The 22936-nt window shown below is 28.6% G+C and overlaps 1 protein-coding gene across 5 annotated transcripts in view; it reads right to left on the minus strand.

Annotated features, from left to right (window-relative positions):
- LOC118196998 (TATA box-binding protein-associated factor RNA polymerase I subunit A-like) overlaps positions 1-22936 on the minus strand; it is an 88994-nt gene that overhangs the window by 40789 nt on the left and 25269 nt on the right. For all 5 annotated transcript variants that reach the window (XM_085818703.1, XM_085818700.1, XM_085818699.1 and 2 more), the window contains 3 exons: positions 14472-14608; positions 7328-7395; positions 4452-4554 (listed from right to left, as the gene is read on the minus strand). In XM_085818703.1, coding sequence (XP_085674829.1) covers positions 4452-4554; positions 7328-7395; positions 14472-14608 — 308 coding nt within the window. The remainder of the gene's footprint in view (positions 1-4451; positions 4555-7327; positions 7396-14471; positions 14609-22936) is intronic.

Consider the following 22936-nt stretch of genomic DNA (forward strand, 5'->3'; position numbering starts at 1 on the left):
AGAAATGAAAGACAAGAAAGAAATTTTTGATTCTCATGTGCTTGAAGTAGAGATAGAAGAAAGTGAAAAGATCATAGAAACTATAATGAAGTTACAAAGTCGCAGTTAGCAAGTATTGAACCATCTGAAAATTCATGTGATGCTGAGATGGAAAAAACTTATGTACAGCTTATGCAGAGTGCTTCAGTATTGCAAGAAAATTCACTCACTTTACAAAGTATGTATGCGTCTCATAGTGCAGATTGTGCAGACAAGAACATTTTTCTAAGCCTGGATACTTCTGCTTGTAAAGGATTGGATTTTATTCATGACCCTGGTGTAAACATTGGAACTGACTTCAGGAAATAGAGATAAATAAGCATATAGCATCTGCTAAAAATACCAAGGTTAGCTGTATGCATGCTGCAAATGAACTACAGAGTGGTGAACAAATTGTTTCAGATCTTCCTGTGGATGAAAAATCTGAAAGGACTGAATCTTCAGACTGTGATATGCAAAACAGAAATGCATCTGAGAACTGCAGTGGAAAAGTATTTGACCCGGGTATAACTTAATGAGAAGACTAAGACAGTAATTCATTCTGAACTTTGTATAATTTAAAATTATTATGTGTTTAATTTGTGTATATAACTTGTAAATAGTGTAAATATTTGTTTCTTTAATTATGGTACTTGTTTGTTTTATTATGTTTTGTTTGTATCGAACTTGGCTTCTGACCAAAGGTTATACTGCCCAGGACGTGCAGTCCTTGGGAGGGGGCAGTGTTACGAAACGTACAGGTGCCGTAAGATAGCTTCCCAGCAAAGCAGTTTTAGGATTGCTATTAAAATGGCAAGGGATGGCAGGGTTGCCACATCTGGCAAGGAATCGCTTATTTGGCTATATTTGGCAATAAAATTGCCGATATACCATGGACGGATGGAGAACCTTCTAGAACGAATTCCTACCGGTTTACCCCAGAATGTTCTCGAATACAAGCCAAAAGCTATATAAACCCTGCTGGTCCACAGTCAGTTAGTGTGCCTCGTCTAGTACGAGATAATTTGTCTCGAGTCAGTCGATCCGCACGGAGTCGATCGAGTTAACAGCCAGGCAGCGAGTGCCAAGTGCGTCGTCGAGTCCATCGAAGGAGTCTCTTATGTATCGTGGTTAGAGCAGCATCGAGAGAGCATGTTGAGCTCCGGGAACGAGTGAACCGAAGAGTCGGGAACTGTGCTCTGTGTGTCGTCGAGTGCATCGCGAGTTGTATCACGGAGAGTCTCCAGAGTTCCGAGAACGACCGAGCTGAGTCGGGAGCTGTACTCTGGTGCTTCGCAGTGAAGCTGTTTCCACCATTATAGCCTGATAACCGGAAGGCTGTGTCACTGATTGTTCCAGCGAGTTTATAGTAGATCTTCGATGACTGTAAAACGTCACGTGAAGCTGTCCTGATTAATATTGGCTAAATAAAGTGTGTTTCAATACTTCATCAAGTGTCTTCATTATTCACTCCAAATTACTGCTTATTATTTTTCTTATTACTGCTTATTATTTTTCAAACATAAACAAGTTGATACTTAAAAAAAGTAGTAAGCATATATATAAATCTTGCACTGCAGTATTATTTTACTATTTTAGTTTACTAACCTAAGTTGTTTATTAATTTTGATATTTTTTACCAATTTAATAATACATCTAAATGACTAATGAGATAGGGCAAAAAAGCATTTTGCAAAAGATATGGATTATTACCTCATAACTCATCAGATTCTAATAATGAACATAATTATCATAAAACCATTGATCATTCTTTAAGAAAGACAATTTTAAAATGCACATGTTTCTGAAATGAGCCCTATAAATCTAGCATTCAGTGAATTAATTAACAATAAGTTGATGCAATTTATTGTGAATTAATTAACAATAAGTTGATGCAATTTATTGTGAATTAATTAACAATAAGTTGATGCAATTTTTTAAATATTAATATTCAAAGTATAAAAAGTTGATGCTGCTCAGCCCTCTAACTGGCAAGGCTATATATTATGGTATCTGCAAGAACGTGCATATTAAAATATGTCAAAGAATTTAAAGCAATATATTAAAAGTACACAAACCAAGGTATAAAATACCAGAAGAATTTTTACATTAAAATCAAGAAAGAAAAAAAAAAAATTTTTTTTTTTCTTTTTCTTTTTTTTTTTTTTTTTTCCCCCCCCCCCCATAGCAGTTTGGGAAATTTGTACTTTCTTAGCAAAAACCCTCGCCAGTCAGAAGGTTAAAGAAAAAAAAAATTTATTATTAAAAAAAAAGGTATATTTTTTTTAATCTTAAAATCATCATCTCTGCTTCATTAGAGAGAATAATAACAATTATTCTCCCTACACACAAAAAAGTAACACAAGGTAATTATAAATAATTCATTGGGTTTTGAAGCATTTTAATTCTCAAGTTGTGAATTTACACATTCTTGATATTTATGTAATAAAAAAAAATACTTCAAATTTCTTGTGATAACATTGTGTAATACGTTTTCTAAAATGGTGAGTTTATGGCAGAAAGTGTTTTAAAATATGCAGATTGTTTATTCATTGTTACTGGATTATTGTGTAGTATGTATTTTGAAGGTGTAGAGACTAAGCAGTAGATCACTCCGTGTAGACAACAGGCCTATATAGACAAACAATTCTAACAAAACAGTAAAAAACTTTGACAAAAATTCATAAGTAACCAAAAAAATCAACAAGCAATGCTAACAGTAAACTTCATATTCTGTAGTGCACCATTCGAAAAATTTCGTGACAGCGACAGCTACTAACACTATACTGTTTTTCAGATGCTGCAACATGAAAATGGAGAATCTGGTCCTCACCTCTTAAGCAGAGGTATCACCAGAGCCATTGGCTAAGAATATTGCTAATTGAAAGCTTAACACTAAAATAGTAAATCTTAATTTAGAAGAAATTTTTAAAACACCTAGCATGAAATTTTGATGTCTTCTGACTTGAAGATGTGTTGGCCTCACCAACATCTTTATTGAATACTGTTTACAATAAATACTTATAGCCAGATTATTATATCAAGTCACAGTTATTTGGTAAGTAAGTCTTTTTACCATAAAAACTTCAAATTCACCCATCTCTGGAAATAAACATAAGAACATTAACACAAACATCAACATTTAGAATTATGCAAAACAACAACTTTATCCTGGCATAAGTTTTTGCTCCTGGAGAAGAATTCCTTGCCTCTGAAGAAGTGGAACTTGTGACTGATCAACCTCAAAATGAATAAAATTTTGATTAAAAGCATATGTCAAAATAAGATTGTTTTGTTTTATTTTAAATTTACATTGACATGTAATCACGTGGCTTTTATTTAGATCTCAACATATTACAATCTTCCTTTTGACAAAACTGTTTTGTAAACATGAAACAATCTTTGAAGTATATAAGATAAGCTCTAATAGATGAGTCATTTGGGATTCAGTGGTTCTAATAACACAGCTTTACCTAAATAGTGTACTTTGGAGACAGTTTACTTTTCACTTTTCGTAAATTTGTTTGCTTGTTTGATTACAGATTACAGCAAAGCACTGCACTCAAAAACTATCTTCCTAATGCTTTCATAATTACTGTTAAAGATTAATTCAAAGTACATATTTTTGTAGATATATAGTGATATAAATAAACAAAACTGAATAACAAATAAATTTAGTTGTTTTTTTTTTCATTATTAAGACATGTTGATTAAAGTAAAAATTAAATATTTTACTATTATAATTATATATTAAAATATTTTAAATAAAAAATAGTTTTTTTATTAAATAAAGTAATTTAAAAAATTAGTTAGCAATGCTAATTACTATAACATTCTGAATATTTTAATTAGCTTCTACCAAGTGTTACCAGTTTCTGGCAGCAGTAAAATAACCCCATGTTGCATGACCCCCCCCCCACGAATACTTTATGAAATACAATGTTTCGAAACACAGTGAATCATTTGTAATAGCCTATACATCTAAAATAAGTCTACACCATTCCAGTTCAATAAATATACTATTGAAAATTTATTTCAGGAAATAGGATTTCATAATATTATTTAAAATAATTTCATCTGCTTATACTGCACTTAAACCTTAGCATTCAGACTATTTATTTATTCACTTCAGTTACTTTAAAGACTTTTTTCAATATTCTAGGAAGACATTTTTTATACAACTTATTTATATTATAAATATTAACTTTCAAAAAAAGTTAGCATTTGTCTTAGGAAATGACATAAAAGTTGTCAGAAATTATTAATATATTAATGATCTGAAAATCAAATTTTCAATTCTATTTTGAATGCATTAGCTATGTTTCAGTACAAATACAAAAAAGGCAACAGTTTTGCTCCAACAGACAATTACACAGTTAAAAAATTATGGTAAAATAAAAAACATCACTTAAATTAGATAATAAGAAAATAACCTCCAAACTATCTCGACTGTTAAGTATGTTGTGCCTGAGACCATAGATTAGGTATTCTAATTTCACTTCTTTCTTTTTAACTCCGGGAAGCTTCAAAGCTTTGCTAAAAATGTTTTATAAAATTATTTTTATTACTAGCAAAAATAAGAACAAAATATGACAACAAAATTTTAAAAAGTAAATAAAATTTTAAATGTAAAAAATGTTTTATAAAATTATTTTTATTACTAGCAAAAATAAGAACAAAATCTGACAACAAAATTTTAAAAAGTAAATAAATTACAAAATATGAACTTTATATAGTGCCTAAATTTATCTCAGAGCTTTAAATATTTACTGTCTGAAAGAATTGTGGCTTTTATTTTCCTCCAATAAAATAAACTAAAGATCAGACATATACTAGTTATTTAACAATCTAAGAATCAGTTTGTAAGACAAAATATAATTTTAAAGTTAAAAAAGATCTTTATCATAAAAAAAAAGGAAAAAGACTGATGTGTTCACCACATGACTTCCTTGTACGGAATATTAAATTATATGCAATTTTCCTGCATTTCATTTAAACATATTGAATTAACAGTTAATGAATTTTGTATTAAATATACTTTGTGGATAGCGCATAAAGCACAATAGAATAAAGGCACTCTTTAAAGTTCACTATATTAATTTACCATAGCGAAACTTCAGTACTAGGTTCATTTAACAGAGTTACATCTCATTCATTTTTTCATAACTCAGAGTGCTCAAAAATTATATCACCTGAAGAATTACCACAAGTTCTACCAAAATACAATAATAAATCTAAAACAATGTATGAAAGAAATTAAACAAATAAAAAAGAAACAGTTTTTCACAAACAGACGATTGAGCGCCGCTTACCTAATGCACATGTGCTACTAATTAATTCAGTTCTCCCTTTGTGGCAAAGCAAAATTACATAAAAATTCAAAATATTTTCATTAAAATTTGAAAGATATAGAAAAACATGAAAACACAAAGTACAGTTAAAACAATTAAAAGAACAATTTTTACAATTAAAATTATAGTTTCTATGCAAAAACAAGCTAATAACTTAAATGATAATTTCAGAATGAATTAAGCATAATTTAATTTGCAATAATAAAAGGAGACGTTACTTTGTTGATGCGAAGCTTAGTTTCTCTGAATTGGCAACAAATCCACTATTCTGACAAGTTTCAAATGTAAATAAACATGGCTGCCATGGTAATCAAAAATTAGGCTTAGCCACACTTAACTTTTAAATTTTTGATAATTCCACAATTACTGCATGCATGTTAACTAAAGGCATAAAAATCGTAACCAGAAGAACATACTTCAATCATTTTTAAAGCTAAAAATGCACAGTTTACAAACATACAAGAATAAAGAAACTGAGCTCACTGAGCTGAGTAACAGAGTGGATATATATATTTATTTTTGGTGCGGCTGATTGCAACCAAAATGGGAAGCGCATATCTACCTGTTATAACAGTCCTATATACAAAATTTCAACATTCTGAGGCTATTCGTTTTTTAGGTATGCAAGATACGTATGTACAGATGCCCCCAAAAAAATCTCTGCAGAATTAATTTTAAATGAATTTTATAATTTTTTTGGAGGAAAAAAAAATAAAAAGAGTTCTTAATTCTGAGCATATGTACAGATGTCACACAAAAACATCGTTAAATTGCATTTGATAGTGGTCATGATGGATATTTTCGTTAAAATATGATACCTGAAATTTTTCATGATTACAATATTTCCTTTTTACTTCGTACATGGAAGGAAAAAAGAGAAAGAAATTTTATTTAATGTTAGATTTTAGAAAGTTGAAAATTTGTAGAGAAAATAGACTTTTTAATAACTACATAATGGCATTTTCATGAGTGAAACTTTTCCATAATGACACTATTTTATAAAAGCTCAGATGTTTAAGCAAAAATATTCAACATACAAAATGTTCATTCTCTTTTGTGTTCTAAAAGAAGAGCATGATAATACATTGATATAAAAGATAGGTAAAACAAAATCAGCTATAATGAATGACCATTCAGCGATTTTCAGTGATCAGGAAAACATTAAAATTTGCAAGTTACAAATCAAGAATCAGTCCTTTAATTTTGTACTTGAGAAACAAGGTTAGCAATGACTTTTAATCTCCTGCATTTTAAAATTTTCAACTAAAAAGCAGTTGTTACTTTATATATCAATGATTTTAAAACAACATTTCTGTAAACTTCAATTAAAAGAATATAATTTAACCACTTTGAAAAAAATTAAATATGCATTTTACAAAACATTTTGATTAAAAATTAAGGTCATCTAAAACTAATTAAAAATACACAAACATCTTTTGCAAATTAAAAAAAAAAAATTCACCTCCTTCTTTGAAAATGAAAATGAAAAATTTTATTCATAGATATTAATAAGTTATATTTCTGTTGACATAACAATTTTAACCCAAATTTCCTTCACCTAAAACATTTTTCAGTATTTTATTGAAATGTAATTAATATATTTTGTATGGCTAGTTTGAAAATTGCCTGTTTATACTAAGATATTCTAGGTATGATATATGTTAGATAAGAAAGTTATAAGAAAAGCTTCAGAGGATTCTTCTGATTGATTACTTTTAATACTTAAAATTACTTAAAATACTCTTCTATATAATAATGGATCTCAAATTTAAATCAAAATAAATTCTTGAATTCTACCAACAGAAAAAAAAATAATAGTCCTAAACTTGGTATTAAATGATGTAAAGCATAACACATAACTTCTATTATGATATTTCTATTTTTAAAACAAAAATGTAATTTGATACAGTTCACAGGTGCAAATGGAAAACAAAATCAAAGAAATATAGCTAAATTACCTGACTATGTCCCATACTGTTTCATTCTCATCACTTAAACTAAGATTTTCAATAATAATCATTGAAGCCTTATGGGAAAAAAAAAAAAAAAAAAAAGAAAAAAGCAGTTTAGTGTATTATAAAAAATTTAGCTTGAAAATCAAAATTTTAATTAAAATGAATAAAACAAAATCCACTGTTTATTTTTATAATTTCAGATAAAATATTTTAAAAACTGAAATAAAATAAAAAAATACCTTGCATAACATATTTATAAATTGCATTCCTTTTAGGAAATAATGGTTCAAAATCAAAGGAAATTTATTCAGTAATAATTTTACTAAGAATGATTTAACAATAGTTTCTGTTAGAAAAAACTGATACTTTTTAACATAGTGACATTTATTAAAATTAATTCCTCAGTATTCTAGCTAATTCATTGTTATTATTGAATTTCTTCATTATGCTATATAATTAAACTATGAAATAAGGTCCAGAAAAATAATGTTATATATACTCAAGGGTATGCTATGGGTAGTACATGTGGGCATATAGGATAATAATTGTCCAGCTAAAGTCAGCTTATGAGGCACTTTTTGGCAACACCAAGATGGTACGGCAAGCTAAAGTATTTTTGAGGCAATGGATTCTGAGCACTTTTAATCCACATTGTAATTATATAGTCTTCTTGGTGGTTTCTAAATTGTATTTTGCCTTTACAGTGGAAATTATATATAGAGAGAAAAGATGTGTGTGTGTTCATGTATGTATGTATGTATCAAATTCTTGCTGATTCTACCAAAAAAAAAAAAAAAAAAAAAAAAAACTGATGTAAAACTAAACTCAGAATACTAATAAACCTGAAATAACCCATTTACTTCCATTTTCCATACATTTCTCTGAGTAGTTTTAGAAATCAGTATATCCAGTTCTGGATGTTTATTGGATAAAAATTTCCAAGTAAATTACTATACATATATATATAAGTACAAAAAGAAACACTAAAATTAAAAAAAGATTTTTTTAAACCTGTCCTGTGCTATAGCTGCAGGACTGAAGTAAAATAAACTTACAGCATCTAAAGTTAACATTAAATTGGAATCAAAATCAAGCAATTCTTCAACAATATTAATAATCGCAACCGTGCATAAGAGGTTTAACACAATATCTTAAAAATAAGAATTCATAGTAGAACAAACTCGAAAAATACGAAAGGGAAAACATACAAAATTAAGAAAATATAAATTTAATCTCCTTTTACTGAAGCTCTAATTCAGAACTCATCAGGGGAAAATGAATTAAAGCTTCATAAAAATCGATTAATATGTACCATAAACATGTTTCGTTCTCCTGGTTCATTTGAGATCAAAAAGCAAAAAGATTCAATTAAACTTTCATTAAAGACATTAAATTCCTATAAAACCGAAAAATCGAATCTCAAATGTACCAGAATTTTAAATACACGCTTTCAAAACACTTGGAAAAAAGAATAAAACATAACATTGTGCCAAACTGACTACTAAAATAATAATAATAATAAATAAATAAATAAAACTTTACATTATGCAAATTGACCATTAAAAAAATGGTTTGAAACCATTATATGCAAATCTGAAATTCAAAAGCAACTACAAATAAAGAGCAAAACAAATATTCTTATATATTGCCATTTAAACAACATTCAAAAATTGGGTGGTCCCCTATTATGCTAAACTAAACTTTTAATACCAAGGAAAAAAACACTTTTTACATAGATTTCTATAAATAATAAAATCTAATCTGAGCCCTTAAGGGCTGTTCCCACTGGGATTCATCTGAGCTAATAGAGACAACTGACGCAGCCGACCAAACCAGTCTCCAAAACCATTTTTTCCCACAGGGCAACAAGTTGAGAAATCTGAACTGCAGGCATAGCAAAGCTAGTCGACACATGGAACTGACTCTGTTAGCTAAGATAAATCCCAATGGGAATGGCTCTTTAAACAGCTAAAAACTGAAAACCTATTTGAAACAAAAACTGAAAAGAAGAAAACTTACTGAATTCTTAAGAAAGCCTTTTTACTGTGAACTAACTAAATTCTTATGACAACCAAACTGTGTTTCTTACAAAAGAAAGTAGAATTCAAAGCTGTCTGGAGAAGCAAAAATTTTGTAGCTCTTGGAAAAAGTATGCAATAAGTGTCCAACAGCAGAACTAAGTATTTTAACATGTATTCAAAACGTCTTATCCTGTTAAACTTTACGTGCGGCGCTGCCAAACGTTGGGTGTTGACTGTAAAAATTATTACCGTCGAGAAGAGTGATTGTCAACTCCAAAATGGTGGTGTAAGAAACTTCTAAAAGATGCTGTCCTCTGTAGAATCTTAAAATGTAAAAACAGAACTAGCTCAAAATTGAGGAAAAAAAAAAATATAGGTTATAAAAGATAAAAGTCTTCACGTAATCAGGGTAAAATATGTCTTTGGAACTAGAAGCCCCATTTTTTTAATAAAAGCACTCTTATGCACGGTTGCAATTATTAATATTGTTGAGGAAGCCTTGCTTTGAATCCAATTTAATATTAACTTTAGATGCTTTAAGTTTATATATATATACAGTCAAAAGTCTTTAGTCGGGACTTCGGCGATTCCAGATTATCGATTTTTCCGGATTATAGATCATCAGTTTAAATCTGGTAAGATGGCATGCAGAAATTATAAAATTAAAAATATGAAACCATAATTTATAAAATAATGAGCAATTATGATCTAAAGGGTATCAAAATTTACAAAAAAAAAAGAAGCTTAATATTTATTTGTTTACTTTATTAAACATTTCTATCAACGCGCACATGTGTAAAGCATACATTACGCATAGTCGAAATTAGAAAATTGCAACCAGAAAACTATTTGATGTGTATTCGTGATATTTATAATGATGAGGAATTTTATTTAAATCATATCAAGGAGGAGGAAATACTACATTTAGTAAGGAATTAAAAGCCGAATAAAATAAAAACAACTGCCCTGAAGATAACGATAGTGCTGACAGATCAACTTCCATTTCATTGCGTGGCGCGACGTCCCCCCTCCCCCCGCGCGCAGAGCTGCGTGAAATTGATAAACAGATTTCGGAACAGTTAGATAAACAAAGGATATGCCTTTATCCATTTTTTGTAGCAATTCCACTTTTTGTTTGATGGACATCGAAACATACTTTCGTTTTGTAGATCCTTTGGGAGCTCCAGCATCGGAAATTCTATTTGACATAATCGAAAGTTCAAGCTTACTTTTATAAAATTGCTCTTACAGTCTGCAAAAAATAAAAAGCTGGATCCGATTCGAAGATTAAGGAACAACGCAATCATTAACATTAACTGAAATAGATAATTAGATAATTTTAGCTTATACCTTCCGTTATACATTAAACGTGCACACGAAAACGTATTCTGCGCTTGCGCACACGCATATGCACAGTCGTAAAGGTCTTGCGCGCACACGTAAACGCCTATGCGCATGTGTCAACGCGGCGCATGCGCAGAAAGATTTTAGCTTTGAGGTCCGAATTAACGACTTTTGACTGTATGTAAATTATTACTTATATATATGTAAGTTTATTATTTTAGCATAATATGAAATATTAGCATAAAATGAAAATTTTTATTTTAGCATAATTTTAGCTTTTTTTTTTTTTTTTTTTTTTTTTTTTTTTATTTTAGCATAATTATAATTATATTTATATTTTAGCATAATTTTAGCATTTTTATTTTAGCACATTTCTTTTAGCACAATATGAAAATTTTTTTTGTCTCATTAATTAATACTGAACTAAATAATACCATTACTTACAAACTTATCAATATACAAGAAAATGTTATTGCAAAAAAGCTTAAAACATTTCATAAGAAACTGCAAATTTCACAACCATCTAGCTACAATAGATTAGCAAATCTATATGCTCTCCCAGAATTTCATAAATCACCACTCAAATTTAGATTTATTGCTAATGGTACAAATAATTATAAAAATAATATAGATTACATATTTACAATTATACTTAAAAAAATCTGTAATTTAATCCAACAACTCATTAACAAACAACATAATTATAGTTGGATTATTTATAATAATGCTCCAGTTCTCAGCAGTTTTAAAAATTTAACAATCAAGAAAATTAACTGCTATGACTTTGAAAACCTTTATACTTATCTACCATTAGAAGAAATTTTTACTAGTTTAATACAACTCCCACAACTTTTTCCTGACATACTTGACATCCTTTGTATTGAAAGATAGAAAAATTATCTGAATTGTGCATTATTTAATAACGACATTAAATTCAATAATAAGATCTTTCAGCAAGTTAGAGGAATTCCTATGGGAGCAAACAGTTCTACACAAATTTGTGACCTATTTCTTTTTACTTTTGAATATAGATTTCAACTAAGTTTAAATAAAAATGAATTAAAGCTATTTGCTCATACTTTTAGATACATAGATGATATTATAACTTTCAATAATAATTCTACTTTTGAGCAATTCAAAATTTACCCAAATAGTTTAACACTTAATAAAATGAATACGAATCAAGATTCTATTGAATACCTAGACCTGCAAATTATTAAACACAGCAAAATTAAATTATATGATAAAAGAAGGAATTTCCATTTTCATACTATTAAACTAATTAATTGGAACTCTAATATCTCTAGAAAAGTAATAGAAAACACGTTTCATAGCCAAATAATCAGAATAAAAAATATATGTACTGAAACAGACGATTTAAAGGAAGAAATAATAATGTTCAAGTTGATAACCAAGTACCACCAAAATTTATTAATTTATATATTAAAAAGGCAGGCATTAACGTTACTTTATAATTTTTTGGCTCTTTTTGATATGATAACATTACCTTAAACCTTAGCTGGAGGGTAATGAAAGATATAGAAGAGTAAAGAAATTATTTGTAAATTTTTATTGTAAATAAATTTGTAAATATGTATATTTAATCAATACTGGATTCTTTCCTTTTACTAATAAAGGGCCAACTCTTTTCAAAAGTCTCAATTATAGCCCGAATTGAGTGAAGATTTTAATCTTCTTCTTCTAATTTTCCATACTTTAGCCAGTATTTAGTTAAGTTTTGATATACCAGTTGAAATCAATGTTTTCTTTCATTAAATTTAACTTCTTTAAGGAATTTTTGAGAATTTTCTGGGAATTTTTTAGAGGTTTTTTTAAGGACTTTGTTTCAAAAAATTTTGGAAAATTTTTAGACATTTTAAATTTTGCTTTAAAACTTAAATTTTAAAACATTTTATTTTTACTTCATTACTTTAATTATTTGCATTACAATATTTACACAATTTTTCAACAGAATACACATTTCACATTACAAACAGTTTACATTTCTTAATTCACAATACCACTTTACTCTATTTTACTTCCAGCAACTTGATTGGCATAACTCCCTAAATTGATCGTTAAAATTAAAACTTACATAACTTAATAATAAGGATTTTTAATATTAATTTTTTCTAGATTTATTTTTAATTAATTTTTGCAAAAAAAAATTTAATACAAAAAAGATAGCAGCTTGGCACTCAACTTTACCTACATAAGCGCCATCTATATAATTAATTTGAAGAACACACTTACTTCTCTTTAAAAACACTTTTGCAGACCCCAACGCTCATATAGTAGGTAAGTTAGAATTAAAACTTACTATTTACTTGCTTTAAGTATTTTTTTTTTTTTTAATTTTTTATGTAGTATTTTCTAGATATGAAATTATATTTTTAAGTATACATTTGTTTTTTAAAAATTGTGAATTAGTTCTTTTTGTTTCTTATTAGTTTATATAGTTCTTTTTTAGTTTCTTTTTATTGATATGCATATTCGTGTCGGGGAGGTTTCTGTAGACAAGGGTTTCTAAAATACATTGGTTTCTAGATTTTTTTTAAAAATTAATTTTTTTTAAATTTAATACATAACTTTACTTGCTTGTTTCTCAAAAGACTTCATTAGTATTTTCCTTTTAGAACTTTAATTCTTAAATGCTAATTTCTAAGGGTACCACTTTATTGGTATTTCTTTTTGGACATTCTTCACTTTTTACTTTTGGTTTTGACTTTTACCCTTGCTTGCATGAATGACGAAACATGAATTGAATGATTGGAGAGTTAGGTTTGGAGCAACTTCCCCTTGATAAGTCTGTCTCCTGCCTGCTCAACAGTCATTCACTTATGCATTTTTTAAAAAATTGTTTGGATTAATTTTAATTTGCTAAATTAGTGAATTTATTTTCATTGATTGTTTTTGCACTTGATTTGCTTATGCATCTGAATTTAAATGATATTGTAGATTAGTTCGAGAATTAAATCTTTTATAAGTTAACACGTTTTTTTTAAATATTTTTTTTAAATTTTTTTGGCTTTAAATTTGCTTTTTTACTTTTATACATGTTTGTTAAAATTTAAATTTAAATTTTAAATTTATATAAGTTTATTATATACATATACATATAGCTAATATTTTTTCTCTTGCAGATTATATCAATAATGCTTTCATAATTAGTATATTTACATGCATATTTTCTTCATAGCTTTTTCAACAGGTAATTTAGAAACTTCTGATTTTTGGCAACAATGCAAATATATGCACAGATTGAGTGGATAACTGCTGATGAGAAGCTTAAAAATTAATTCTTAAATTATGATGAAATCATTCAGGAAGTTATTAAGCAGTTAAGAAGGCATCCAGAAATAAAACAAAATTATAAAATAATTCATGCTGTGGGGGACAGTACTGGAGCTGGCAACATCATACAGCAGAAAGAATTCACTGCAGTTGGTATGATGTTCATGGAGAAACGGCATGGTTTTACTTTTAAAGAATTTCATTTTAAAAGCAAATGAATAATATTTATTTTTTCAAGAATTTTTTTCTTTTGAATATGTCCTTTTAAAAAAGCAATTTATAATTTTTTTAATTGAAAAAATTTAATGTTACTGTAAATATGTACGACTTAGTGTTTCTGGGTCAGATATGGCGATAGCCAGTTAAGAGGATGTCTACTGTATTTAAATTACTGGTTTTGTGAAGAAGCAAGGGAAAATTATATGCTCAGCAATTCAGATAGATGTTCTTTACACACATTTGACAATATATGTTAAAAATACACTTACTCTGTATATAAATGTTTCAAAAGTACACTTATCTTGGGAAACAATCCATAAAAGCTTAGCAGCAGTTTCAAATCTATGACTTGATATACTAGTTGCAGTTAAATCAATGCACTGTCTTCCAAGGGAGCTGGCACCGCCTAATTATAATAGATACACGGTAATAAAAGAAGTGATAACAACAAAATCAGAAAATTTTATTTATGGTACAAAAAAGCTGGGATAATATCCACACTTATACTACATTCTATTGTGACCTTTCAATTATGGCTGCTATTATTCAAATGAAATAGGCAGAAAAGAGACATAACTCTACCCTGCACATAATAAATTTGTTAAAATATTTTTCAAAAAACACGTTTTAGTTCAGTTTCTAAAGATCTTTTCTTCCAAGAAAAATTTTTCAAAAATTCAACACAGTAAAAAAATAGCAGATGCATAAAATAAAAGTACATATTAGTATCAGTGACCTGAAATTCATAATTAACACTACATATACTAACCTATCAGAATGTTAGATTTTAACTGGCTTCATAAGTATTTCTACCATAAATTTCATTGCACCTTTTTTAAGGTATTACACATTTTTCTATGATTTCTGTGATTCTTCCACTTTTTTTCCTGAGAACTTATGATATGAACCTTTGCATATTAATAAATCACTATAAGATAATTTGATTTTTTTTTTTTTTTTTTTTTAAATTTCATAGCATTCGCAAAACATTGTTGGGTATTATAACAACATTCCCATTACAATATCTTTACATAAATCTCTATTTTAGAATACTCACACACTTTCCTTTCAAGCATGAAACCTTTGGTGATGATCTCAATCAACTTAAGCCAGTCAATCCAACAGAAGTTTTGAAGGTACGGATAACTCGGATTATATAATTATGAAACAGTATGAAAATATTTCATTTCATGCTGCTTTATAGAATACAGGTCTCAAATTTCTATCAAAGAAAAATTTAATTTTTTTTTTTCAAATTTTTTTTTTTTTTTTTTTTTTTTTTAAATGTGAGGGAAAACGGGACACAACAGTTAATTTATACCCTTCTTTACAAAACTGAAGTAGCTTATCCAAGATTGCTTCCATAAACCTTCAGTTCCACAATTTCAGAGTTACATAAAATCTGACCAAATAATCTTATGAGTGCATTGTAACATCCTGTTTATCTATTACAGGAGCTAACTCATATTGTATTATGACAGAATTTGTTTCTTGAAAATGGTCAATTACACATTACATAACAATGAAGATAAAAACATTTTCAATAAAGAATCACAGAAACTAAAAAATCTGATGTGTACAACACGACTTCTTATACGAAATATTAAATTATACGCATTTTTTCTTGCATTTCATTTAAACTTATTGGATTGAATTAAATCTATTTCGCTGACAGCGCATAAACCACAATAGAATAAATGCATTCTTTAAAATTGACTCTATTTGTTTACCATAGCGACACTCTGGCGCTAGTTTCACTTAACAGTATTATATTTCGTTCATAACTCAGAATGCACAAAATTTATATCATTTAAAGAATTATCTAATCATTGCCACATGTTCTATTCAAATACTATAATAAAGCTAGAACGAGGTATAAACGAAATTATACAAACAAAACAAAAAAAAACAGTTTTGCACAGACGATTGAGTATTTCTCATTCAATTAATTCAATTCTCACTTCGCAAGAAGGCAAAAATACACAAAAATTCAAAATATCTATATTAAAAATTACGAAGTAAATCTTAAACACTTATTTCCTCGAAAAAATTCCAGAAAAGATTAAGCATGATTTAATTGGCAATAATAAATGAAGGCATTATCTTTGTTGTTGCGAAGTTAAGTTTCTCTAGACTGGCAAAAAATTCACTATCCTGCTATTTCAAATGCTGTTCAAAACAAGCAATGGCCGCCATCAAATAATTATTAGGCTTAGCGGCACTTAAACAACATTAAAATTGTTGATAATTCTAAAAATATTGAATACAGATTTACAAAGGCATAAAAACCTTAACCAAAAGATAAGAACAACATAATTCAATCATTTTTTAAGCAAAAAATGTACAATTTACAAACATATAAGAGTAAAGAGACTGAGATCACTGAGCCGAGTAACAGAGTGGATATATATATAATATATTTATATACATTTGGAGCGGTCGATTGAACCAAAATACGAGGTGCACATCTACATGGTATAGCAGTCCTATATACAAAATTTCAACAATCTGAGGCTACTCATTTTTGAGTTATGCAAGATACGTACGTTCGTACAGACGCCACGAAAAATTGTGTTCAGAATTTATTTTAAAGCAGTTTTATAATCTTTTTGAAGGAAAAGAGTATTTAATTCTGTCCTTACGTACAAATATCATGCAAAAACATCGTTAAATTGCATTTGATAGCAGTCAAAATGGATATTTTCGTTGAAATATGCTGCCTGAATCTTTTCGTGATTACAATACTTCCTTTTTACTTCGTACAAGGGAGTAAAAATATAAAAGGAACACAAAAAAATTTATTTGAAGCTTCTATATACTCATAAATACCGCTAAAAAATTGCAGTAATATTATGAATAAGCTTCTTAATACTGGCATTCATTTTGCCTCTTAATATTGGCACCCACCATCCCATATTCATGGAAATATACTTGATAAAAATTTTCGGTCTTCAAAAATTACAATGACCAAATCAATAAATAAATGATTATTGCGAAAGCAAGTACTATTATTACTGAATATGAAAAGTTAAAAAGGGATATACTAATATCATTTTGTTATTTAATCAATAATACAGAAAATATATCATTAAAAATATCTTTTGTTTGTTATTACTTACATGAAGCTGAACAAAACAATTTTTTTCATTAAATATCAAACTGTCATTAAGAAATAAATATATAGAAAAAAATTTCTTTTTAAGATACAGAATAACAGCAGAATGATAATTAATAGAATAGAACTCAAAATATATGGAATATCTGAGAATGTGGGCCAAAATAAGTAAATTTAGATAATTGAGTAGCCCTTTTTTCTCTAGCTCAAATATACATTTACTGTAATGTAAGAGATGGAGCTTTTTTTCATTTATCTTATTTTATATCAACAAAACTTAAATCTTTGTTTTTAATGTTTAAGAATAAATAACTTTATTTCCCCCTATACAAAATATTAAATGCTATTTGGATAAAATTAAATGATGAAATTATTTTTTATTTGCCTAAACATATATGTACTAACACATTTTTATTTCAACTAAACTAGGGCTGGTTTTCTGCTAGAAAGACCAGTTTCTGATTTGCTGATGCAGGAGCTACTTGTGACTAACTGAAATGGCAGAAATATTCAAATGTTGCTTTTGTTAATGTATTTAAAATGTTGCTTTAAATAGTAATATTTGCTAATTTATTAAATTGTCTTTAATTTGTACAAAATTTCACATACATTAATACATATTAATTACAAAAATACAATTATTACTTTAATTGGCCTGTAATGGCTTTAAATAGAAGTCAAAGTTTGTAAGTCAAAGTTGTAAAAAGAAAACTACTGCAAATGAAGACTTCATAACTCTTCGCACAGTGATGGCTTTTCCTAAAAATACTGATAGGCTTGAAATAATATCCTTCAGCATTTTGAAATAACAGCAAAACTGATCTTCTGTTACAGAGTATTTCATTAAAAGGTTGAGATGATTTTGAAAAGTGAATCTGCTATTACTTGTAAACCCAATGTTTTTAAAATATAATTTTAGCATTATATATGACAAACACAAGATATTTAATTTTAGAATATAATCGCCTTTGCAGCTTGTTATACTTCAATAAAGTTTTAGAAATTTTATAAGTTTCTGCTAGTTATTATAATTTTTACAGTAGAAATTAGTTGATGTCATACTAGTTTTAACTACATTAACAAAACTTGCCAGCCCTGACTAAAATAAAACAATCTTATTATATTTTATTTATTAGGCTCAAAAAATTAATCTTGCCCTTTTTTATAAATGTTAAAATCAAAAGAAAATTTAATTGTATAAAAAAGAAAGCATAGCCTATTCCCAATTTCTAAACTTAAATAAAGATATTTTTATTAAAAAATAAAATTAATAATACAGTACACACTATTAATATTATTATTCTTATTATTAGTAGTAATAATATAATAATATTTTAGAAAATGATTACTGTTGTATAAACTACATACATTTGCAAATGACATATATTTGCTATTGAATCAAATGGTGCAATTGTGCATAATGGGTTCATTACAGATTGTAATGCTGGTAATTCTAAAAATATAACCCCAAATTTTTACCAGTAAGCCAACATTATTTTACTAGTCATTCAGTAAATAACAGACATCATTATAAACCACATAGTATATCTTTTTGATTCCACTGCTACTGCATCAGAAAAACTTGTATAAACTTAAAATCTGATATAATTCTACATGAAATAAACATATATATTTTTCTAATATGATGTTAATTTTCAACCAATAAAAAGCCTCAAAAATTGGAATTATGGAGATAAGAAATTTACAGTAAATTCAGTAATGGCACAATTCTAAAGAAAAAAATGGAGTTGAACACATATATAAGAATAAAATAGATGACACAGGATTACAAGCATAGCATGTAACAATTCTCTGTCTATCAATATCTACTGATGTGTTATCAATAAAGGAAACTGCAATCCCTAACATAGACTAAATCTACTTTATCCCACAAGGAATCTACTATAATAAATAAATTAATAAAGTTTTAAAAAGAACTAGAGTATTTTTAATAGGGAAAAAATAAGTGAAAACGCATTAAAATATAACATAGTTTCTTAATAACGACCAGAACAACAATTATAGTACGAGAGACAATTTTCTCAGCCGCTGTCTTTTTACTTCCTTGTACGAAGTAAAAAGGAAGTATTGTAATCGCGAAAAGTTTCAGGCAGCATATTTCAATGAAAATATCCATTTTGACGATGCTTTTGCGTCATATCTGTACATAAGGACAGAATAAAAGACTCGTTTCCTCAAAAAAAAATTATAAAACTGCTTTAAAATTAATTCTGAAGAGAACTTTTCGTGGCGTCTGTACGAACGTACGTACGTATCCCGTATAACTCAAAAACGAGTAACCTCAGAACGTTGAAATTTTGTATATAGGACTGCTATAACATGTAGATGTGCACCTCTTATTTTGGTTGCAATCGGCAGCACCAAACATATATAAATATATTTATATATATATCCACTCTGTTACCCGGCTCAGTGATCTCAGTTTCTTTACTCTTATATGTTTGTAAATTGTACATTTTTTGCTTTAAAAATGATTGAATTATGTTGTTTTTATCTTCCAGTTAAGGTTTTTATGCCTTTAGTAAATCTGTTTGTAATATTTTTAGAACTATCGACAATTTTAAAGTTCTTTAAGTTCCACTAACCGTAACGACGCCGGCATATCTTGATATTTGAAACTTAGTACACTTCAGCGAATTCAGTTCGTGCATCAACTAAGCCTTTGTTCGTGCCGCTAAGCCTTTGTTTTGATGGCGGCCATTGATTTTTTACATTTGAAACAGCAGACTAGTGGATTTGTTGCCAATCTAGAGAAACTTAGCTTTGCAACAACAAAGATAACACCTTCATTTATTATTGCCAATTAAATCATGCTTAATCTTTTCTGGAATTTTTTCGAGGTAATAAGTGTTTAAGATTTACTTCGTAATTTTTAATATAGATATTTTGAGTTTTTATGTATTTTTGCCTTCATGTTCTCTGTTGTACCATCAATTTCTAAATTGTCACATACACACACATTACATATACAATATAAAGTCTGAAATCCGGGATACTCATCAGGACTTCAAATCATCAGGACTGCAAATAAATTCCAGCTTTGGGATTTTTTTCAGCTATTAGATCAACAGTTTAAATATAATAAGTAGACATGTAGAAATTATAAAATTAAATATGAAATTTGACTTATGAAATAATGAAGCATTTATGACCTAAAGAGAATCAAAATTTACCAAAAAAAAAAGCTCAATGGCTATTTGTTTGCTTTATTAAACACTATTTTCAATATAAATTATTTAAATTTCTATGTTTTTTGTGCTAATACTTTTTCTTTAACTTTATAAATAGACATAATTTCTTGTTCAGTTGCAAAGTTCTGTTGTTCAAATCTTGTAACTGCTGTGTTGAGAATTCCCACTAAATTTTCAAATGAAATTTTTTCATCCTCAACAACCTCTCTGTTACTTTCTTCACTATCAGTAGCAATATTTTTTGGATTTAGAACCATACTACAGTTTTCATCACTCATTAGTTGACTGATCAAAGGGGCACAGTTATCACAATGAAAAACTTCTCTTATAAAAAAAAAAATCATTTATTACCACTTCTCAAGATTTCTTTGCAAATTCCATTAATTGAAAATTTCTCTTTTTGTTTACAATAACTGAAAACCTTCAAATTTGTGATTATCATCATAAAGTTTAGCTAACATCTGCTATACACTATTGGTAATATATATTGTGATTGGTGACATGTTGTTCCACTAAATTTTGTCTTACTTCACCTGCACATTGATGAAGTTGCACCTGAATTATATTTAGTAATTTATTGCAATTATCCCTACTTCCTGCACATACTTAAGGCTTATCTGAGTCCTAAATGAATTCCCATATTATACTTAAGCTTATCCAGAGACTATCCACTTATCCACTAGACATTTTGTGGTCCAGTGCCTTCTCTGCAAGTCTGAAATTCTGTTGCCAAGTGTGTCCTTAATTTTTAAATATTTTGCCATCCCTAGATTTTGCATATCTTATGCTCCCCCAGGAGACTATGAAAATTACAGTTTAATCTTCGTACTTTGGAATCACTGTGCTTTGATACTGAGATCTATCTCCTTCTATCGTTTGTGTGCCATCGTGCGATGTGGAAGCAGTAATCAACCAATAATCGGTCTAGTTGCAAATTAACATTCCAGAGCGGAAATTTACTTTGTCATGGTCTGAGGGGCTTCCTCGAAAGAGGGGTCTGAAGTTTCTCCACACGCCTAGTAGTGGTGATCAGTGCAAAAAGAAACCCTTGCACTTGTTGCTTTCCTCACAAAGCCAACAGAGGTCTTTATAAGTTATCACAATCCCAAAACAGCTCAGCAAAAAGTACAGATACAATGTGCAAAGTCAGCACTGACAGATGAATGGAGCTCCAGCGTTGAAAGGCAACGTTAAAAAACAGAAAGGTACAGCACACCGAGCTACATCTTCTAAAAGTATAAAGGACTCTAGAGCAAAAGACTTTAGTGTAAAAGACTTTAGTGACTCAACTCATGAGTGTTTAGAGAACTTGGACTCTTATCCTGAGAGGATATTCTTAAAAGACTCTGTAAGAACATTAAATCATTTTGTGGATATATTAAAAATAGTGACAAAACAAAGTGCAGTGATAGCTCAACTCGAAGGACAGACTGAACAAACACAAAACATAGTGGTCTATCTAAAAGGATTATTAGAAGTTAAGAGCAGTGAATTAGTATGAGAGATATAAGAGGATAATGTATCTAAACCAGCGTGAGATAGAAGTAGATCTAAATCAAAAAGTAAGAGTGAACATGTCTTATTGGTTTACCCTAAAGACGAAGGAGCAGCATCAGAAGATGTTGAGGAGAAAGTATAAAAGATCATTCAGTTTCGTAAAACTCAAGATAGGAGTTGAAAGTGTCAGGAAAGTTTGCAAAGATGGTATCCTAATTCAACCAAATAAAAATAATGAACTTAAAATGTTAGAAGAAGCAATCAAAGGCAGCATGAGATTGAAGGACTTAGTCGAACCAAAAAGACTGACCAAAATAAACCCTAAAATTATAAGCTACAATGTAGATGATGACATAAAGGAGGACAATCTACTTAAACATCTAAAGACACAAAATCATGAGCTACAAGATGCAGAAATATATATTAAGTTTAAAATGAAAGGACAACACAGAACAAATTGGGTTCTTTTAACAGAACCTTAACTCATTTAAAGATGATGAAACCAATGAAGGTTAGCATAGGCTGCATAAGGAAAAGTATCCCCGAATACATGCGAGTTATTCAATGTTAAAATTGCTTAGAATTTGCTCACACTAAAAGAACATATACAGCGGAACAATAATGTTTCATATGTGGTAACACATGACACACCAGTAAAGAATGTGCTTCTAATACAGAAAAATATGTTAACTGTAAAAAAGCAAATACTAAGTTTCACTTAAATCTGAACACAAATCATAGTAGTGTTAATAAAAATTGTGCAAGCAAACAATGAGAAATGGAAATTTTAACCCTTTCTGGCATGCTAGCTTTTAAAGTTGGAATTCAGACAAAAACAAAAAAAAAAAAAAAAAAGGTAGGCATTCTAATCAGGCCTAGAGGAGTACACAGGTAAAATTTTGCAAAGATA

This window comes from Stegodyphus dumicola, chromosome 6 (assembly GCF_044657685.1).
Source record: "Stegodyphus dumicola isolate Sdum_Otavi_A_Nest chromosome 6, ASM4465768v1".
Classification (NCBI taxonomy): domain Eukaryota; kingdom Metazoa; phylum Arthropoda; class Arachnida; order Araneae; family Eresidae; genus Stegodyphus; species Stegodyphus dumicola.